Here is a 15,620-nt window from a genome sequence, read left to right on the forward strand (position 1 = left end):
ATCACGGGATGATGCGAGTTACGGAACGAGTAAAGAGACTTGCCGGTAACGAGATTGAACAAGGTATCGGGATACCGACGATCGAATCTCGGGCAAGTAACATACCGTTTGACAAAGGGAATTGTATACGGGATTGATTGAATCCCAGACATCGTGGTTCATACGATGAGATCATCGTGGAACATGTGGGAGCCAACATGGGTATCCAGATCCCGCTGTTGGTTATTGACCGGAGAACGTCTCGGTCATGTCTGCATGGTTCCCGAACCCGCAGGGTCTACACACTTAAGGTTCGATGATGCTAGGGTTATAGGGAATAGATATACGTGGTTACCGAATGTTGTTCGGAGTCCCAAATGAGATCCCGGACGTCACGAGGAGTTCCGGAATGGTCCGGAGGTAAAGATTTATATATGGGAAGTCCTGTTTTGGTCACCGGAAAAGTTTCGGGTGCTATCAGTAATGTACCGGGACCACCGGGAGGGTCCCGGGGGTCCACCAGGTGGGGCCACCAGCCCCAGAAGGCTGCGTGGGCCAAGTGTGGGAGGGGACCAGCTCCAGGTGGGCTGGTGCGCCCCCCCCCCCCACCAAGGCCCAAGGCGCAGGGAGAGTGGAAGGGGGCAAACCCTAGGTCAAGATGGGCCTTAAGGCCCACCCTAGGGGCGCCCCCCTCTCCTTTCCCCTTGGCCGCACCCTAGATGGGTTTTGGGGGCTGCCGCCACCCCTGGGGAGGGAACCCTAGATGGGGGCGCAGCCCCTCCCCTTCCCCTATATATACTTGAGGTATTTGGGGCTGCAAACACACGAGATGATCTCTCTCTTGGCGCAGCCCTACCCCTCTCCCTCCTCCTCTCCCGCGGTGCTTGGCGAAGCCCTGCAGGATTGCCACGCTCCTCCATCACCACCACGCCGTCGTGCTGCTGCTGAACGGAGTCTTCCCCAACCTCTCCCTCTCTCCTTGCTAGATCAAGGCGTGGGAGACGTCACCGGGCTGCACGTGTGTTGAACGCGGAGGCGCCGTGGTTCGGCGCTTAGATCGGAACCAACCGTGATCTGAATCGCTACGAGTATGACTCCTTCATCCGCGTTCTTGCAACGCTTCCGCATCACGATCTACAAGGGTATGTAGATGCACTCCCCTTCCCCTCGTTGCTAGATTACTCCATAGATTGATCTTGGTGATGCGTAGAAAATTTTGAATTTCTGCTACGTCACAACAGTTGATTCTCTCCCCCTGAAGTCGGGAAAAAATCCTCGTCAAAAATGCAATCAGCAAACGAGCCGTGTGACAGTCACCTGCCATGGGGTCCAGATACCTGATTATGGACACAGTCTCATAACCAACGTATATCCCCGACTTATGGAGTGGGCCCATCGCCGATCGCTAAGGTGGTGGTATTGGTACATATACCTGGCAACCGAACCTACGAAGGTGAGAAATTATCGGTGCCGACCCTTGCGCAAGCTGAACAGGAGAGTGGATGTTGTAGGCCGACGGTCTAAAGTTGATGAGATTGGCCGCGTGTAACACCACGTGGCCCCAACATGTAGTTGGTAAATTACAACCTGAAGGAGCGGTCGGGCAATGAATTTAATTCCTTTAATCAATGCCTCAGCAAGTCCATTTTGTGTATGAACATGCGGTACCGAGTGCTCAACTTTGATTCCCATTGCCATGCAATAACCATCGAACGCTTTTGAAGTAAATTCTCCGGCGTTGTCCATTCGAATAGACTTTATATGATAATCAGGGAAATTATTCCTCATTTGTATGATCTGAGAGATCAACTTTGCAAAGGCATGGTTCCATGTTGACAGCAGGAAAACATTGGACCATTTAGAGGAAGCATCAGTGAGCACCATGAAGTACCAAAATGGCCCCGTGAGGGGCTGAATTGGACCGCATATGTCTCCTTGGATACGTTCCAAGAATGCGGGGATTTCATCCCTCACCTTGAGGGGTGATGGCCTAATGACTAACTTCCCCATGGCGCATGTGGAGCATACGAAATCATCGGGATTCGGGAAGTTCTTCACGTTAACATTATGACCATGAGAGTTGTTAATTATATTTCTCATCATCCTAAGTCCGGGGTGGCCTAACCTATCGTGCCAGAGGCAGAAGAGTTCAGAGCTTCTAAAAACAGTCTTGAGGGTAGTGTACATGGGCGGTGCTACTATTTTAGTGTAGTATAGCCCTGTGTCGAATGAAGGAAGCCTTTCGAAACATGTTTACCATTTGCATCCCGCTTTGTGATGAGTAGGCATTCCTTGCCGTTCTCTTCATCGGTCTCAATATGAAAACGATTGGCGCGGATGTCTGTGAAGCTCAAAAGAGTATGAGTCAACTCCGGGTACAACAACGCATCATTAATGATCAAAGTTGTTCCCGTAGGAAGTATGATAGTAGCTCGTCCAGAGCCAACTATGCTCGAACCGCAGTCGGCGATTGTCATAATACTTCCCGGAGATTTTTTTAATAGACTCAAAGTACTTAGTTTCTCATAAAATGGTATGTGTGGTGGCGCTATCGGCAAAGCACGTTTCCTCCATTCCGGCGCCACACGCGTTCTAAAATATGACATCTAATTAATGTAATGAGGAAGAAACTACATTAAAAATAAATGCACACATTTCAGAACATAACATACTATCATATATAAATAATGAAATAAATGTCATCCAAGCGTCAAAGTAAAGAATAAGTTTATGCTCTCATAGAGCTTACAACCAAATCGAATTTATTGTATCAAATCACGGAATCATGATAACCAACATGGTATGCTAAGTAGACTCGGTAAAGAAGCCATTGACTTCAGCCGCAATCTCCATACTAGTGAGCTGATCCTCCTTAGAAATCATCTTGGAGGCAGCATCAACATATAGTTGCAGCACCATAGAGGCGACCATGTGGTTAACCTCCATGGCAACGTGGGCGTCATTAGAGACCGCCAAAGCTGCTGCAATGGGCATCAGGGGGTCGCCTCTATGGGCGCATCAGGGGGCGTAGAGATCATCACTGGTGCCACCATGGGCGCCGGTGGTGCTCCCTCCTGAACCAAGGCGAGGTGCGTCTCACGCGCCTTCCGAGCCTTGTATGCATCAACGACCTCCTGTGGTGCGCGGCACTGGCGGGAGAAATGCTCCACCAAGCCACACCGGAAGCAGTCCTGAGGCCTCTGCACCCCCCCTTACCCGGCTTTTGGTGCTTAGCCGGGGCGGAGGGTTGAGGGCCCTTCTTCTTGCCCTTGCGGCCCCTCTTCTTCTGTTGAGGCTTGCGGACTTTGAGAGCATTCACCTCCTAGCGAGAACTTCCCCCAAGTGGTTGCGCGACAAAGTTCTTTTTTAGAACCTCGTCCTGCGCCTCCGCCACCTGGAGGACGTCAATCAACTCTGAATACCTAGTGTAGTTGCCCTGGCGGTAGTTCCGTGAGGACTGTACCGCGTCAGGGTGGAAAGTGGATAGGGTTTTCTCAATCTTCTGGGTGTCGGTAATCTCAGTACCACACAACCGAAGAGTCGTACAAATCCGGTGCAGAGCCGAATTGTACTCCCCAACCGTCTTGAAGTCCGCAAACCTCAGACGGATCCACTCTGCCTCTGCACGTGGCTTCACGGTGTACTTCAGCCGCTCAAACCGCTGCTGAAGAGCGGTCCAAAGGCCAGAAGCACTCCGCTCAGCCATATACTTGTCTTTCAGAGTAGGTGACAGGTGATGACGAGAAAATGCAGAGCCTGCGCATTCTCAGTTTCGAACTTGGGATCAGTGGGAGCCAGCTGGGTCCCCTTACAGATCGCCCTCAGGAGGCTTTTGCCCTGGAGAAAAATCTCGCAATCCGAGGACCATGACAGGTAGTTCAGCCCTGTCTCGGCCAACTCGTCAAACTCCTTGTTGACAATTCCGGCCATTTGCGATTTATGCAAAAATCAAGAGATTACAGCAGGTAATCTTTTGCACAAATGCGATGTTGATAAACTTATTCAATAAAAATGGTGTTCCATTATTTAAAACATGTTCTTATATGACTTACTTAATGATTAAGAGTGCTAAACAATTAATCTACAGTAGTAAAATCATACAATAAAAACATGTTTACAAAATATAGCAAGTTAAGCGCATTTCTGGCGTGAAAACTAGCCCAAAATTTGAATTCCCGAGACATTTTAAAGCCAAAATACGCATTTTCAGTGAAAACTGACAGTTCCAGGGGCTTCTACGTGAAATATTACAGCAGGAATAAAATACGCGTAAAAACAAAAAACTGCAGGGGCTAAAAATGCAAAGAACCACGCGCGTGAAGTCCGGCTCGGTCCGGTTCGGCTGCAGGCCAAAAATGTGTCGTCGGCCCGTTTAGTGCGCAGCAGCCGGCCCCTCCCTCTCTTTTTTTATGTCCCGCCGGCCACGGCCCATCCGGGCCCAGCAACCCGTGTCAGGCCGGCCAGGCGTTGCACTACCCTCCAAGGGGGCGACGCTAGGGTTGCCCTAGCGCCCGAGCAACACGGTGGCGGCTGCCGCCGAGCCGGCCAGCGGGGCACAGCAGAGGGGGCGGGGGTGCGGCGGCCAGGCCAGCCACCGGGGCGGGCATCAGCACGCGGCGGCAGCAGGACGCGGGGGCAGCAGCCATCGGGGCGTGGCGTCAGCAGGACGCGATGCGGCACGCGCGACCAGCGGGGTCACGGCCGGCAGAGGATACGGGCGGGCAGCGGCCTGCGTCTGCGGGCGGTCAGCGGCTGGCGGGGGCGACTAGCAGGGTTGCGGCCGGCGATGGCTACAGCGCGCGGCGACGGCGCCCAGCAGGGCACTTGAGCGTGTGGCGGCGCGAGCGTGCAGCGGGCACGGGAACCGCCAGCAGGGCCATGGCGACACCGTCGATGGCTTGGCACGGCGTCATCTGGACGTCGGTCTCGGGATGCAGGTCTTCGCCGCGTTCATCCGGAACCCCGACGGCGCATGGGACATCTGGTGCTTTTGCGGTGGTACCATGACCATCTGGATCACGATCTATACCGACTCCCGTATAGTGCAGTCAACAAGTCCCTCTTGATCCAAGAACATAGACATTAGTCGGTGAGGAAAATCCACACCATAGGTAGATTAAATCCGAAAAATAGACTAATCGCAAAAACGAAATCGTGATAACATGAGGAATCCTTTTTGCAAAAGGGAGATCGGATCTTATACCTCCGCGTGAACGACGAAAGCCTGCTTGATGCAGAGTTGGTGGAGCGAAGCGTGTTGATAACGTGTTCCGCAACTCCGCCAGCGAGTCCGGTCCGAGGTTGGGGAGCGAGAGCGAGCGTCGTAGACGAAGTAGTCGAACACGTAAAAGTAGATGAACGCAGGAAAGTATGGAGAAGACTATCTTTATTAATCAGTGATTAACTGTTACAATGATTACTTCTCATCTCTTTATAGGAGTAGGGGGTTAAGAGATAAGTACGCACTTAGGGCTTGTTTGGGACTGCTCCACTTCACCAAAATCAGTTTCGCTCCACTAAATTCACTTTGGAGCAGTTTCATCCAGAAGTTGTAGCAATACCAAAGAGAATGTTTGGCTTTCATCTAGCTCCAGCTTCAAGAATGAGAAATTTGATGGAAAGGATCTATTTGATTGCTCGAGGGGGGAGAAACGAAGGGGTATCCACTTACTGGTGGCAGTGGTGGGTAATTTTCACCCAACTCCAGCTTCTAGAGTTTTTTGGAGCACCCCCTGAAGAGCTTCATAAAAAACTAGAAGTTGTGCCCCAGATTCTAGTTTTTTTGTGGAGCGGCATATCGTGGAGCTACCCCGTTTGGCTTGCATTTTTTAAAGCGGAGCTGAATTTTAAGAAGCAGAGCAGTCCCAAACAGGCTCTTAATGTGTAGAACCGGAAGGGGCTATCCCGTGCGGCCGGTTTCCCAACAGAAAAGTAAAGTAATCCGGCAATAAATCATGCGCGGTAAGTCCACATGGGGGGCACGGAAACCTGCTCACTACCCACTTCCTGCTGTATGTCGTCGTTTCTACCACTGATCACTGTACAACTCAGCAAAAGATCATCACATCGTCTCCCGAGTTCGTTTTGGCCGGACACCCGAGACCCGACGCGGCAAAGCTCACACGGCGCCATCTTTGCGTGCGCCCCCTCCGCCTTCGCCGTGCATGTGCTGTATCCCCTTGGCGTAGTCCGCGGAGGTGTCGAGGAAGTAGAGCAGCGCGCACATGAGGACGCTGCAGGCGAGCATCGGGATGGGGCCGAAGGTCCACATGAAGAGCGCGAGGGACACGTAGAAGGCGCGGAGGCCGAGCGACCAAGCGTGGCTGCCGCGGTTCACCGTGCGCGCCACGTACGCCCTGAACTGCTCCGCCGCGCCGTCCTCGCCTCCTCCCGGCGGCAGGCCCAGCAGGAAGCTGGCGTGCGCGTACAGCCGGATGGCCTGCACGTTGCACACGAAGGCGAGCATGAAGCAGAGCGAGATGGCCAGGTACTTGACCGCGAACACCCGCCCCGTCTTGCTCCCGTACACCAGCAGCGGCGAGGACGACGAGGGCGACGCCGGGGAGCGGCCCGCCGTGGCGCCGATGAAGACGCTGATGACGGAGACGAGCGTGATGGCCGTCGTGGCCAGCACCGTGGACGCCATGATGTTGTTCCGCAGCGTCTGCACGGCCAGCACCCCGTTCTTCTCCGTGTTCTGGCCGGGAGCCGAGTTAGAATCATTATTGCTCTCAGGGATAAGGAGAGATGGGGAATTGTTTCGGGGGCGGTGGTACCGACGGCCATCATGACGGCGATCCAGCGCTTCCGGGCGAGGGCGTTGAGGCCGACGACGGTGCTGGTCGGGTGGCGCAGGATGGCGTGGAGGAGCCACAGGTGGTAGCCGGCCAGCACCGCCAGTCCCAGGGGCACCAGCACCAGATCAAGATCCTCCTCCCGAACCATTGCTTCATCTCACTGCACAATCTCTCTGTTTCTTCCGAGCTGGAATCAGAACAGAACCAAATACCTTTGTACCGGGTAGGGTAGCACGAATGCTGCCACCAAAGAAAGGAAGGAAGCAACCTCGCCAGGGGTCACGAGCGAAGCGATTCCCCAGCGAATCGCGATCACGCCTCCGGATGCCTTGGATATGACATAGCATGCGTAGTTTAGTTGCTCTCGACTTCGCAGCTTGACAGGTGCGGGTCCCTGGATCGACCCACGTACTACACCTTTGCTGGCGCAGTGCTGGTTGAACTTGGACTCTTCGCCAGCACGCACCCAACTAAGTGGCGGTGGTAATTACTTTGGAATAAATTCCACATTCACCAGCTTCAGCGATCTCACTTTACGGCCAAGTTTGATGTAAGGTGGTTTCATGATCATCATGTGATCTTACAAAAAATAGGTAAGACATGACCCACAGGAATGAGGTGATAGATACTAAAACGAAAGTTTTTTTTTCTTTCAGCAATGAAGCGATCTCACTTAACGGCCAAGTTTGCTGCAATTTTTACATGTTCACATCCCATCAGCAGCAACTGATGAAGCACCCACTAGTCCACTACTACCTCACATGATCGCTGCTAAAGAAGATCGAGAACCAAACTTGCGAACGGCTGGCAAGATCATTGTTGCATCAGTCTACGCGTTCAAGTTTGTAATTTTGCAGCTTTCTAAACCATTACTACTTAGGAACCACTGAAGCAGCGTCACAATTTCAGCAAACACACAGGAACTTCTACATATATCTTTCACGGTCAAGCAGCTTTTGCAGTACAGCCTGCAAAGCAATCAAGAGAAGCAACCATCATTCACAAAATGTGACATACCATTAATCTCTTCATATTGACCAGAGAAAAAAAAAAGTTGCACGTGGATAGTGACTCACGGGGCAGGTAGTGTTCAACTTGAGGGATTGTGCGAGCTCGCGAGAAGATATCAGAAGTTTGACGGGCCGATATTCGAGTGCCACATTTCTCCCTTTGGTGTCAGCGAAGGTAATCAACTCGCGATCCAAAAGATGTTCAAAAGCCTGCAGCAATGAAGCATGTGAGCTTTTCGGACACTAAATACAGTACAGCTATCATTACTTCTCGATAATGCCAAATACTTACCCTGAAGCAAACAGTGGTTGCATACTTGTCAGAAGTTTTGTAGGCATCTTGTATGGATTTGTATTCTGACATACACCAGTCCATCAACCGTCAGTTTTTTGGTCTAGGGCTGACCATCAAGGGAGAAGAGGAAATTATACCTTTCATTATCGTGTTGAAGTTGTACGACTTTTGCTCCTTATCTTCTAGTCTGTTCATGCATACAAGTATGTACAGTTCCAAAATCGACAGATCTGTCATCAAAATTTAGTGGCATGGATGTGATGCTATTGCATTGTAGCAACTCGATACTTGACACGAAATAACAAAATGAGAGCAAGCTCAGAGCAACAGTATAACATGTTTGTTGATTTTTCTTTTGCTGGGAAGCATGGCTTCTTTAGTATCTAAATCACTAGAAAGAACTAACCTACGACCTACCACCTACAAACGTGGAGAATATCAGGAAGGTACCACTCCCAGAAAAAGAAATTGGATAGATACTACTCCAAAAGTGCCTCTTTGCTAAGTACCATTCCAAACAATAGAACAATATGGAAATGTTATTTCCACAACCTTTCCATCTATAATCACCGTCAGTGCCCCTATTAGTCCGAAGAATGATTAGCCCATTTTTACTTTAAACCTAATTTCCATTGAGTGGTGTTCTAACCCCAACATATCCGACCTGTACACAATCCAGCCACTCGTACCAACCCCCATCTCGCTATACTAAATCATGGTAAGTACATGTAAAAAAAGACCTAATTACGATGTCAACAAGATCATAAGACACCACTAATAGTGATAGACTAATAGGTTTTTCATAATTTTGTGTTGTTTGAAATGACACTGAAATAATACTTCGTAAAGAGCTGTCTTTGGAGTTTTCTATAATCTCCATCCTTAGGCTTAGTGCTAGTCTAAGTGCAGTAAATTCAGGTCAAGTAACAAAGAGACCTTGCAAACTGTCCATCTTGGGTTGCCTCTGCATGGAGGAAAGCGCATCCGTAAAGCATTCCATTGACAGAAATCCAGATTCCATGTCCATATATGACACCACTCTGAAGCTGCACGATTTCCACATTTAGCTAATAACCAAAATATTGAAATTGTAAAGAGGAAGAGGACCAAACAAACTGCTGAAAGACCTACAGAAATCTCAGGATGTTGCTGGTTGTTGCGTCAGTATCCGTGAGAGAGTCGAGAACTCCTTTAAACTTTTTATTGCTGAAAATGCTCTACGGCATATAGGATAACAGAAATTTAACACAATTTGTTTTGCCACAATGGAACACAAATAAATATGCCTTAAGGCAACTTACTGGAATGATACCATATATACAGTTTTTTTTAGAGAGAGAAGATACCATAGGTCCCAACCATGTCTAAGAGACCAGATTTTTATTATCTAACATGATCATATCTATTATTAGTTGAGTACTACCAAGTAAGATGATAACAAACATTAAAAGCAATGACCAATAGGTAGGTTCTGCAAGCATAATAGCATATGCAGTGAAAGGTTACATTGTGGAAAGGATACAGTAAGCCTTGAATTGTACTCCGTAACATAGTTTGTTGGTAAGCTCGAGTCTTTATCTAGCATTAGCAAATGTTCCATTAACCTGTAGCATTTCAACTGTTAAAAGGTAATTTAAAGACGAGAACTAGATCAATAATGCATCTTATCACTTGAAGAAGAGAAAAACTGAGAAAGTACAAGACAGACCTCTGTATATCATCTAATGAAGAAGGAACAAAAAGAAGCTTCCTGTGAGAGAAGCGAGATCGAACTCTTTTTTCTAGCAGTTGATCTGCGTCCTACAAGAACACATAAGAACTCAACTCACTAGAAATACTTCTCTGACTTGCTTGGTGAAAAATGCGACTAAAGCATGAGAAATGTCGCCCATACCAATCGACAACTCAAACCAATGACGACAGCTTGTGATGTAAGAGATTGCATTGCATCAAGTAAGCTATAAAGTAACCGCTGCTTCCCCTGTAACAGAACATCATGAATATCAGCCAACCTCTCATGTAAAAATGCCAGTAGTGTTACTTGAAAGCATGTTATGACTTTTTCTGTTTACATTAGACAACTCATGAAACAAATTGGTGTGACAATTTTGTGCAGCTGATATTCAATAAAATGGACAGGGATTGGGAGTTAAATGTGGTATAGGAGCAGAAGGCATATATATTGATTTCAACCTGAGCAAAGAGGTCAAACTCTTCCAGGACAAAAATTACTGTCTTGTGAGCTAGTCCACACTCTCTACAGAAGAGAAAAATATAAATGAGCACCCATAAAATTACACAGAAACTGAAATAAGGAGTATCACTTCATACTGAGAAGTGTTCGTGATCTTAATGCAGTACTGACCGTAACATGTCAATCATGAATTCAGTGTTGTCATCCGAAGAAGCCTAAATAAGAAGACTTTCAGTCTACCTTCAGCCCATTTGGAATGGCAAACGAAAAAATATATCATTGAGTAAAGGAAAAAGTAGACGAGTATGCACCATTTTGGAAAATGACAATTGATGCTCCAGACACAGCTGCCTGGCAATTTCCTTAAAACACAAAATAGCAAAAATATCAGCATGGCTTAATGGGAGCGACTAACACAGTCACAAGTACAGAGTCAAGTAAATCAGTAACAGATGCGAGTTGAGAAGGTGCCACACAAAGATTGGAAGAAAGCGAGCTTTGATATAGTCAGTGGAGCTGCTAACCTTTGTAGCGCAGTTGTCATCACTATGTAACATGCCATTCAGCCTGATCTGAAAACATAACATAATTATCAACCTGAAGAGCATGTTTAACAAGCGAGTAAATGACTAAATGCTATTGCTCTTAATAGAAAGAGAGAGCAGTGGCTTTGAGAACACAGAAGGGAAAAATTGAGCAGGTTCACTTTTGTGAGATGCAACTAAAGCACGAGGTACATTTGTAGCGACGCATTGTAGCCATACCACAGATATGGCATCAGGATGTTCCTCCTTCAGGTCCTCCAGAACCATGTCGAGGACCTGTAAAGAAATAAAACATGAGCCTCCCAACTGAGAACAAAAAAATCAGTGCATAGTGCAAATTGCGCACATGCACATTTCATCAAACACGACACCTGCATTTCGGCGAGTCAGGGAAGGGGAGAAGAAAAGGGGAACCTCACCGCTCCTTTACCGCAGCCGCGGGGTCCGAGGAGGAGGACGGAGTTGTTGCAGGCCTCGGAGACGGAGCTGGACACGAGGTACTTCAGCTTGCTGCGCAACACAACACCGAGCGCGCCGGTTAGAGATGAGTTCGGAGCTATTTCTGGCGATGCGCAATGAGGCGGGGATGGGATCGATTCGGCTCACCTGTAGTTGGTGTCGGGCGAGGATCTGAGACGGGAGTGGACGAAGGCCGGGTCGCAGAGCCGGCCGCGCAGCACTGCCTGCGCTTGACTCGCCACGGGCGCCGCCGCCATGGGAGTGAGCTGTTGGCAGTGGCGGAGCCAAGATTGGAGTAAACCTCGGTGAAAAACTAGAAAAAGAAACTCATACGAAAGCATAAAACAGTATGGGAACCGATGGGAGAAAATATCTTAATTTCTACTCAATCGATAACAAAATGTCCAACCAAATAGTCCTGCTTCCTGCACAGGAGTGAGGTACACAAGAACAAATGAGGCGAGCAAGAAGAAGCGTCGCGCGGACCTGGCGAGCTGCGGAGGAGGAGGGAGGCGGGGCGGCGACCGGGAGAGCCTGCAGCGCGACGGACGGCGAACTGGGGCAGCCGGGAAGGCGCCAGGCAAGGGAAAGAGCAGCGGTGTGCGCGGGAGACGGAAGCAGCCGAGGAGGGGTGCCGAGGAGCGGCGGCGCATGCGCTGATGGAAAGTTGTAAACGAACCGAGCCCTGGCTTGGATTAGTGGTTCGTGGGCCTCTGCCTCAGCCTTGGGCCAGAATGGGCCTGCACCGTAGCGTCAAATAGTTGAGCAAACACACAGCGCGTGCATACGGGCGAGCCCAGTTCGGCGCGGAGCGTTCATCCAGTTTTCAGTGGGTTTTTTTTCCCTTTGGCCTCTTCAGTTTGCAAAGGTTTTTATTCATAAAAACGGAAATATTTTAAAATTTTGAGTATTTCTTTTACATTTTTTTAAGTATGTGAACATTCTTTTGGAAACAATCTCATTTTCCCGTTTATATTCCCCGCAAAAGAAATATCACTTTCCGTTTATATGTCATCGTCGTTAATGGATTAACAAATAGTTTTACTCTCCATCATTTGTCTCTCTACTTTCCATTTGTAATAAAATTGCTGGTCCGAAGAGCCTATGCAAGTAGTCTTACCTGCTGGATGCGACGCGGGGAAGCCACTGACATCGTTGGTGTAGGTGCATCTCCATGTAGGTACTTGCGTGCAGTGCACCTCATACAATTTGTGGCTTCTTCCAAAAATTCCAAGTTGCCAAGGCCAGTCGACATGATCTACTTGCGATGTTTGGGTGAAGCTTGTGCAATTCCGCACGTCTCTGATATACTATGGGTGATCTTGTGACAACTGATATGTGATGAATGCATTGCAGGCAAGACGAGTCTGGTTTACAGAGTTAATTGTTTTTTGTAGATCTTTCTCTAGTTTCTTATTGCTCTTTTTTTTTTTCTAACAAGAGATTGCGCTTCTTGTCATAATCTGGGAATCTGATACGGATTGTGGTGTGGTTCGTATCGTTTTCTTTTTGACATTTTATATGTGTAATTGCCGTGGAACTTGAAGTCGGGTCCATTTATCTATTATGTGTGTCGTAAATGGTACTTCTTTAGATTTTGTATACAAGGTGGCTATCCCACTTTGTAGACACCAAGAAAAAAAGACAACTAATAAGTAACACAATTAATTGTGTGAAAAATCTCTCATGTTCCAGGCTAATTAAATATGTTGCGTCTCTTTTTCTATAGATACATGCAATATTTGCATTAGTAACCAGTATCGTACGAGGCAAAAATATAATCAATTCTTCTCAGAAAGAAGAATTGTATTTTTGATAGGAGTAGTGAAGTTGTATTTTAAACCAGAGAGAGGTAACAATAATAACCACATTTTAAGGAGAGGGTGTAATACAAAAATGAAAATCTCGTGAACATGTTGCTCTAATGCATCATCAACAACAAAAATGATCAGACATCATGGAGTTAGAGCATCTTTAGCAGACCCCGCATCTCGCCGACCCGCAAAACGCGTTTGCAGTTTGCGGAAAAACGGCTTTGCAGGCCGGCGCGAACGGCCGCAGAGGCAGACCCCGCAAAGCTGACCCGTAAAAGAGCATCTTCCGCGAATATCCTCTTTTACGGGTCGGCTTTGCGGGGTCTGGTCTGGCATCGCTCCCCCCGACCCGCAAAACCTAAATTTGCACCTCAATTTGACACAACATAATGCATTTCTTTGCTTTTTCAATAACATTGGATACATAGGATATTACCAAATCTTCGCTAGAATAGCAAGACCAAAGAAAACAAGAACCACAAGTATACATTTTAGAAGATTTCCAACTTCCATAACTGCTCCCATTAGTTGAAGCAATACCTTCTCCATTCACTCATTGTTGATCTGCGGATTCTTGATCTTGCATTCTTCATTCTTCATCATTGGTTCAAAAGAAGTAGACGTTGCTTCCCCTCTAGTTGCAAATGCAGCCGCAACACTGTCTGCGTACAGTCGTCACACTGTATGAGCGGCATCGGCGAGCCATAGAGCCTCTGCGCGAGCGCCGAGCGCGGCGGCCGGCCGGCCGAATCCATGCCCGCAAACCGTCGGCTGTGACGAGAGGACGAACCCGTACCTGCATGCGCCGATGCGGCTTTGCCAGGGCTGCGCGAGATGCTCCCCGACCATTCCATCGCTTGGTGCAGCCACCGGCGGCCGAAAAAGCCAAATCCGGCCGGTCGCGATGAAGGGTCGCAGATTCACAACTTCCCGGCTCGCCGACGCGGGAGGGGGGCGGAGGGCAACCTCGTGCGTGTGGCGGCCTTTCGGCGTGCTCCCGCCGGCTGCTTTCGCCGGAATCTTGGGCGGCGGCCCGGGGGCGGGGCGAGGGGGAGAGGGGAGGTGGTTGGTGGGGAAAAGCGCAAGCTAAAATGTCCTCCCCACCAACCTCTCCCGCTATATGCAGGGCACCGATGGGCCAGGGGGGCCCGCTGTCGGTGTCAAAACTGGCGGATCTCGGGTAGGGGGTACCAAACTGTGCGTCTAGGGTCGAGGGTAACAGGAGACAGGGGACACGATGTTTACCCAGGTTCGGGCCCTCTCTATGGAGGTAATACCCTACTTCCTGCTTGATTGATCTTGATGAATGTGAGTATTACAAGAGTTGATCTACCACGAGATCGTAATGGCTAAAACCCTAGAAGTCTAGCCTGTATGATTATGATTGCCTCTACGGACTAAACCCTCCGGTTTATATAGACACCGGAGGGGACTAGGGTTGTACAAAGTCGGTTACAGAGAAAGGAATCTTCATATCCGAACGTCAGGCTTGCCGTCCACGCCAAGGAGAGTCCCATCCGGACACGGGAAAGAGTCTTCTGTCTTGTATCTTCACGGCCCATCAGTCCGGCCCATGTCCAACAGGTCGGACGCCCGAGGACCCCTTAATCCAGGACTCCCTCAGTAGCCCCTGAACCAGGCTTCAATGACGAGGTGTCCGGCGCGCAGATTGTCTTCGGCATTGCAAGACGGTTTCCTCCTTCAATTACTCCAAAGTATCCTTCAAACACCGAAAACGTGTCCGGCTCTGCAAAACAAGTACCACACACAACCGCATGGAGTATAATATTTCACGAGTCCAATCTGCTGACAACCTTCGTAGTGTGACATCACGTTCCTGCCCGGTCATTATTTCGAACCTTTTTTAGCCTCCCGCTCCATATTTCGAGATGCGGTTTTATTGGCACGTCTTGTCAAAGCAGAGATCGTGTCCCCTTATTGCGGGATTCTCATCAATACGGGTGTGGGTAATCCAACCGTGCCGTCTATACGGCCCTTGGGGAATAGGCGAATTTTAAGGCGAGTGGGGAGGCGCTTGATATTCGCTGCCTTTATAAGGATATAAGGATTTACCCTCTTTCACCCACGCCTTCTCTCTCTCTGCCCACCCGTTCTCGAGCTCCAGCGCCCAAGTTCTCATCCTTTCCGCCTCAAGAAAGCACTCCAGTCATGTCTGGATCTGGAGCGCAGGGCAAGTGGATGGTCTCCTCCGTCAAGGAGAAGGACATCACCAAGCTCCGGGAGGCCGGGTACTTGGCCAAGGAAGTTGCCCGCCGGCTTCCGGCCAAGGGACAGATCGTCCCCACCCCGGAGCCCCATGAGAGGGTAGTGTTCCTCCCCCACTTCGTCCGTGGGTTGGGATTTCCTCTCCACCCATTTGTCCGCGGACTCATGTTCTACTACGGGCTGGATTTCCACGATCTGGCCCCCAACTCCTTCCTCAACATCTCGACATTTATTGTCGTGTGCGAGGCCTTCCTCTGCATCTCACCCCACTTCGGACCGTGGTTAAAGATCTTCAACGTGA

At 49.1% G+C, this 15,620-nt stretch overlaps 2 protein-coding genes across 2 annotated transcripts; both read right to left on the reverse strand.

The window, feature by feature from the left end:
• Positions 1-5,429: 5,429 nt before the first annotated feature.
• On the reverse strand, positions 5,430-7,321 carry LOC123078960 (uncharacterized). The gene is made up of 2 exons (XM_044501621.1): positions 6,760-7,321; positions 5,430-6,676 (listed from the first exon to the last, which is right to left on the reverse strand). The coding sequence occupies exons 1-2, from the start codon at positions 6,922-6,924 to the stop codon at positions 6,098-6,100; spliced, it is 744 nt and encodes a 247-aa protein (XP_044357556.1). The 5' UTR covers positions 6,925-7,321; the 3' UTR covers positions 5,430-6,097.
• A 69-nt stretch (positions 7,322-7,390) lies between these two features.
• LOC123078959 (origin of replication complex subunit 4) lies at positions 7,391-11,947 on the reverse strand. Its single transcript, XM_044501620.1, has 17 exons — positions 11,766-11,947; positions 11,427-11,545; positions 11,240-11,330; positions 11,040-11,096; positions 10,800-10,847; positions 10,587-10,637; positions 10,447-10,490; positions 10,275-10,338; positions 9,976-10,062; positions 9,790-9,881; positions 9,604-9,685; positions 9,213-9,298; positions 9,018-9,127; positions 8,219-8,311; positions 8,079-8,143; positions 7,853-7,996; positions 7,391-7,744 (listed from the first exon to the last, which is right to left on the reverse strand). The coding sequence occupies exons 2-17, from the start codon at positions 11,534-11,536 to the stop codon at positions 7,703-7,705; spliced, it is 1,266 nt and encodes a 421-aa protein (XP_044357555.1). The 5' UTR covers positions 11,537-11,545; positions 11,766-11,947; the 3' UTR covers positions 7,391-7,702.
• Positions 11,948-15,620: the final 3,673 nt, after the last annotated feature.

The sequence above is a fragment of the Triticum aestivum genome, chromosome 3D (assembly GCF_018294505.1).
Source record: "Triticum aestivum cultivar Chinese Spring chromosome 3D, IWGSC CS RefSeq v2.1, whole genome shotgun sequence".
NCBI classification, from domain to species: domain Eukaryota; kingdom Viridiplantae; phylum Streptophyta; class Magnoliopsida; order Poales; family Poaceae; genus Triticum; species Triticum aestivum.

Bases quoted from the DNA above. Each gene is read 5' to 3' on its own strand.
- LOC123078960 (XM_044501621.1), bottom strand. From the start codon at position 6,924: ATGGTTCGGGAGGAGGATCTTGATCTGGTGCTGGTGCCCCTGGGACTG. The intron at 6,677-6,759 runs GTCGGTACCACC...GCTCCCGGCCAG, and splicing joins GGATCGCCGTCATGATGGCC to AACACGGAGAAGAACGGGGT.
- LOC123078959 (XM_044501620.1), bottom strand. From the start codon at position 11,536: ATGGCGGCGGCGCCCGTGGCGAGTCAAGCGCAGGCAGTGCTGCGCGGC. The intron at 9,686-9,789 runs GTCTGTCTTGTA...GAAATGCTACAG, and splicing joins TCATTAGATGATATACAGAG to GTTAATGGAACATTTGCTAA. The intron at 7,997-8,078 runs GTAAGTATTTGG...TCATTGCTGCAG, and splicing joins CAACCACTGTTTGCTTCAGG to GCTTTTGAACATCTTTTGGA.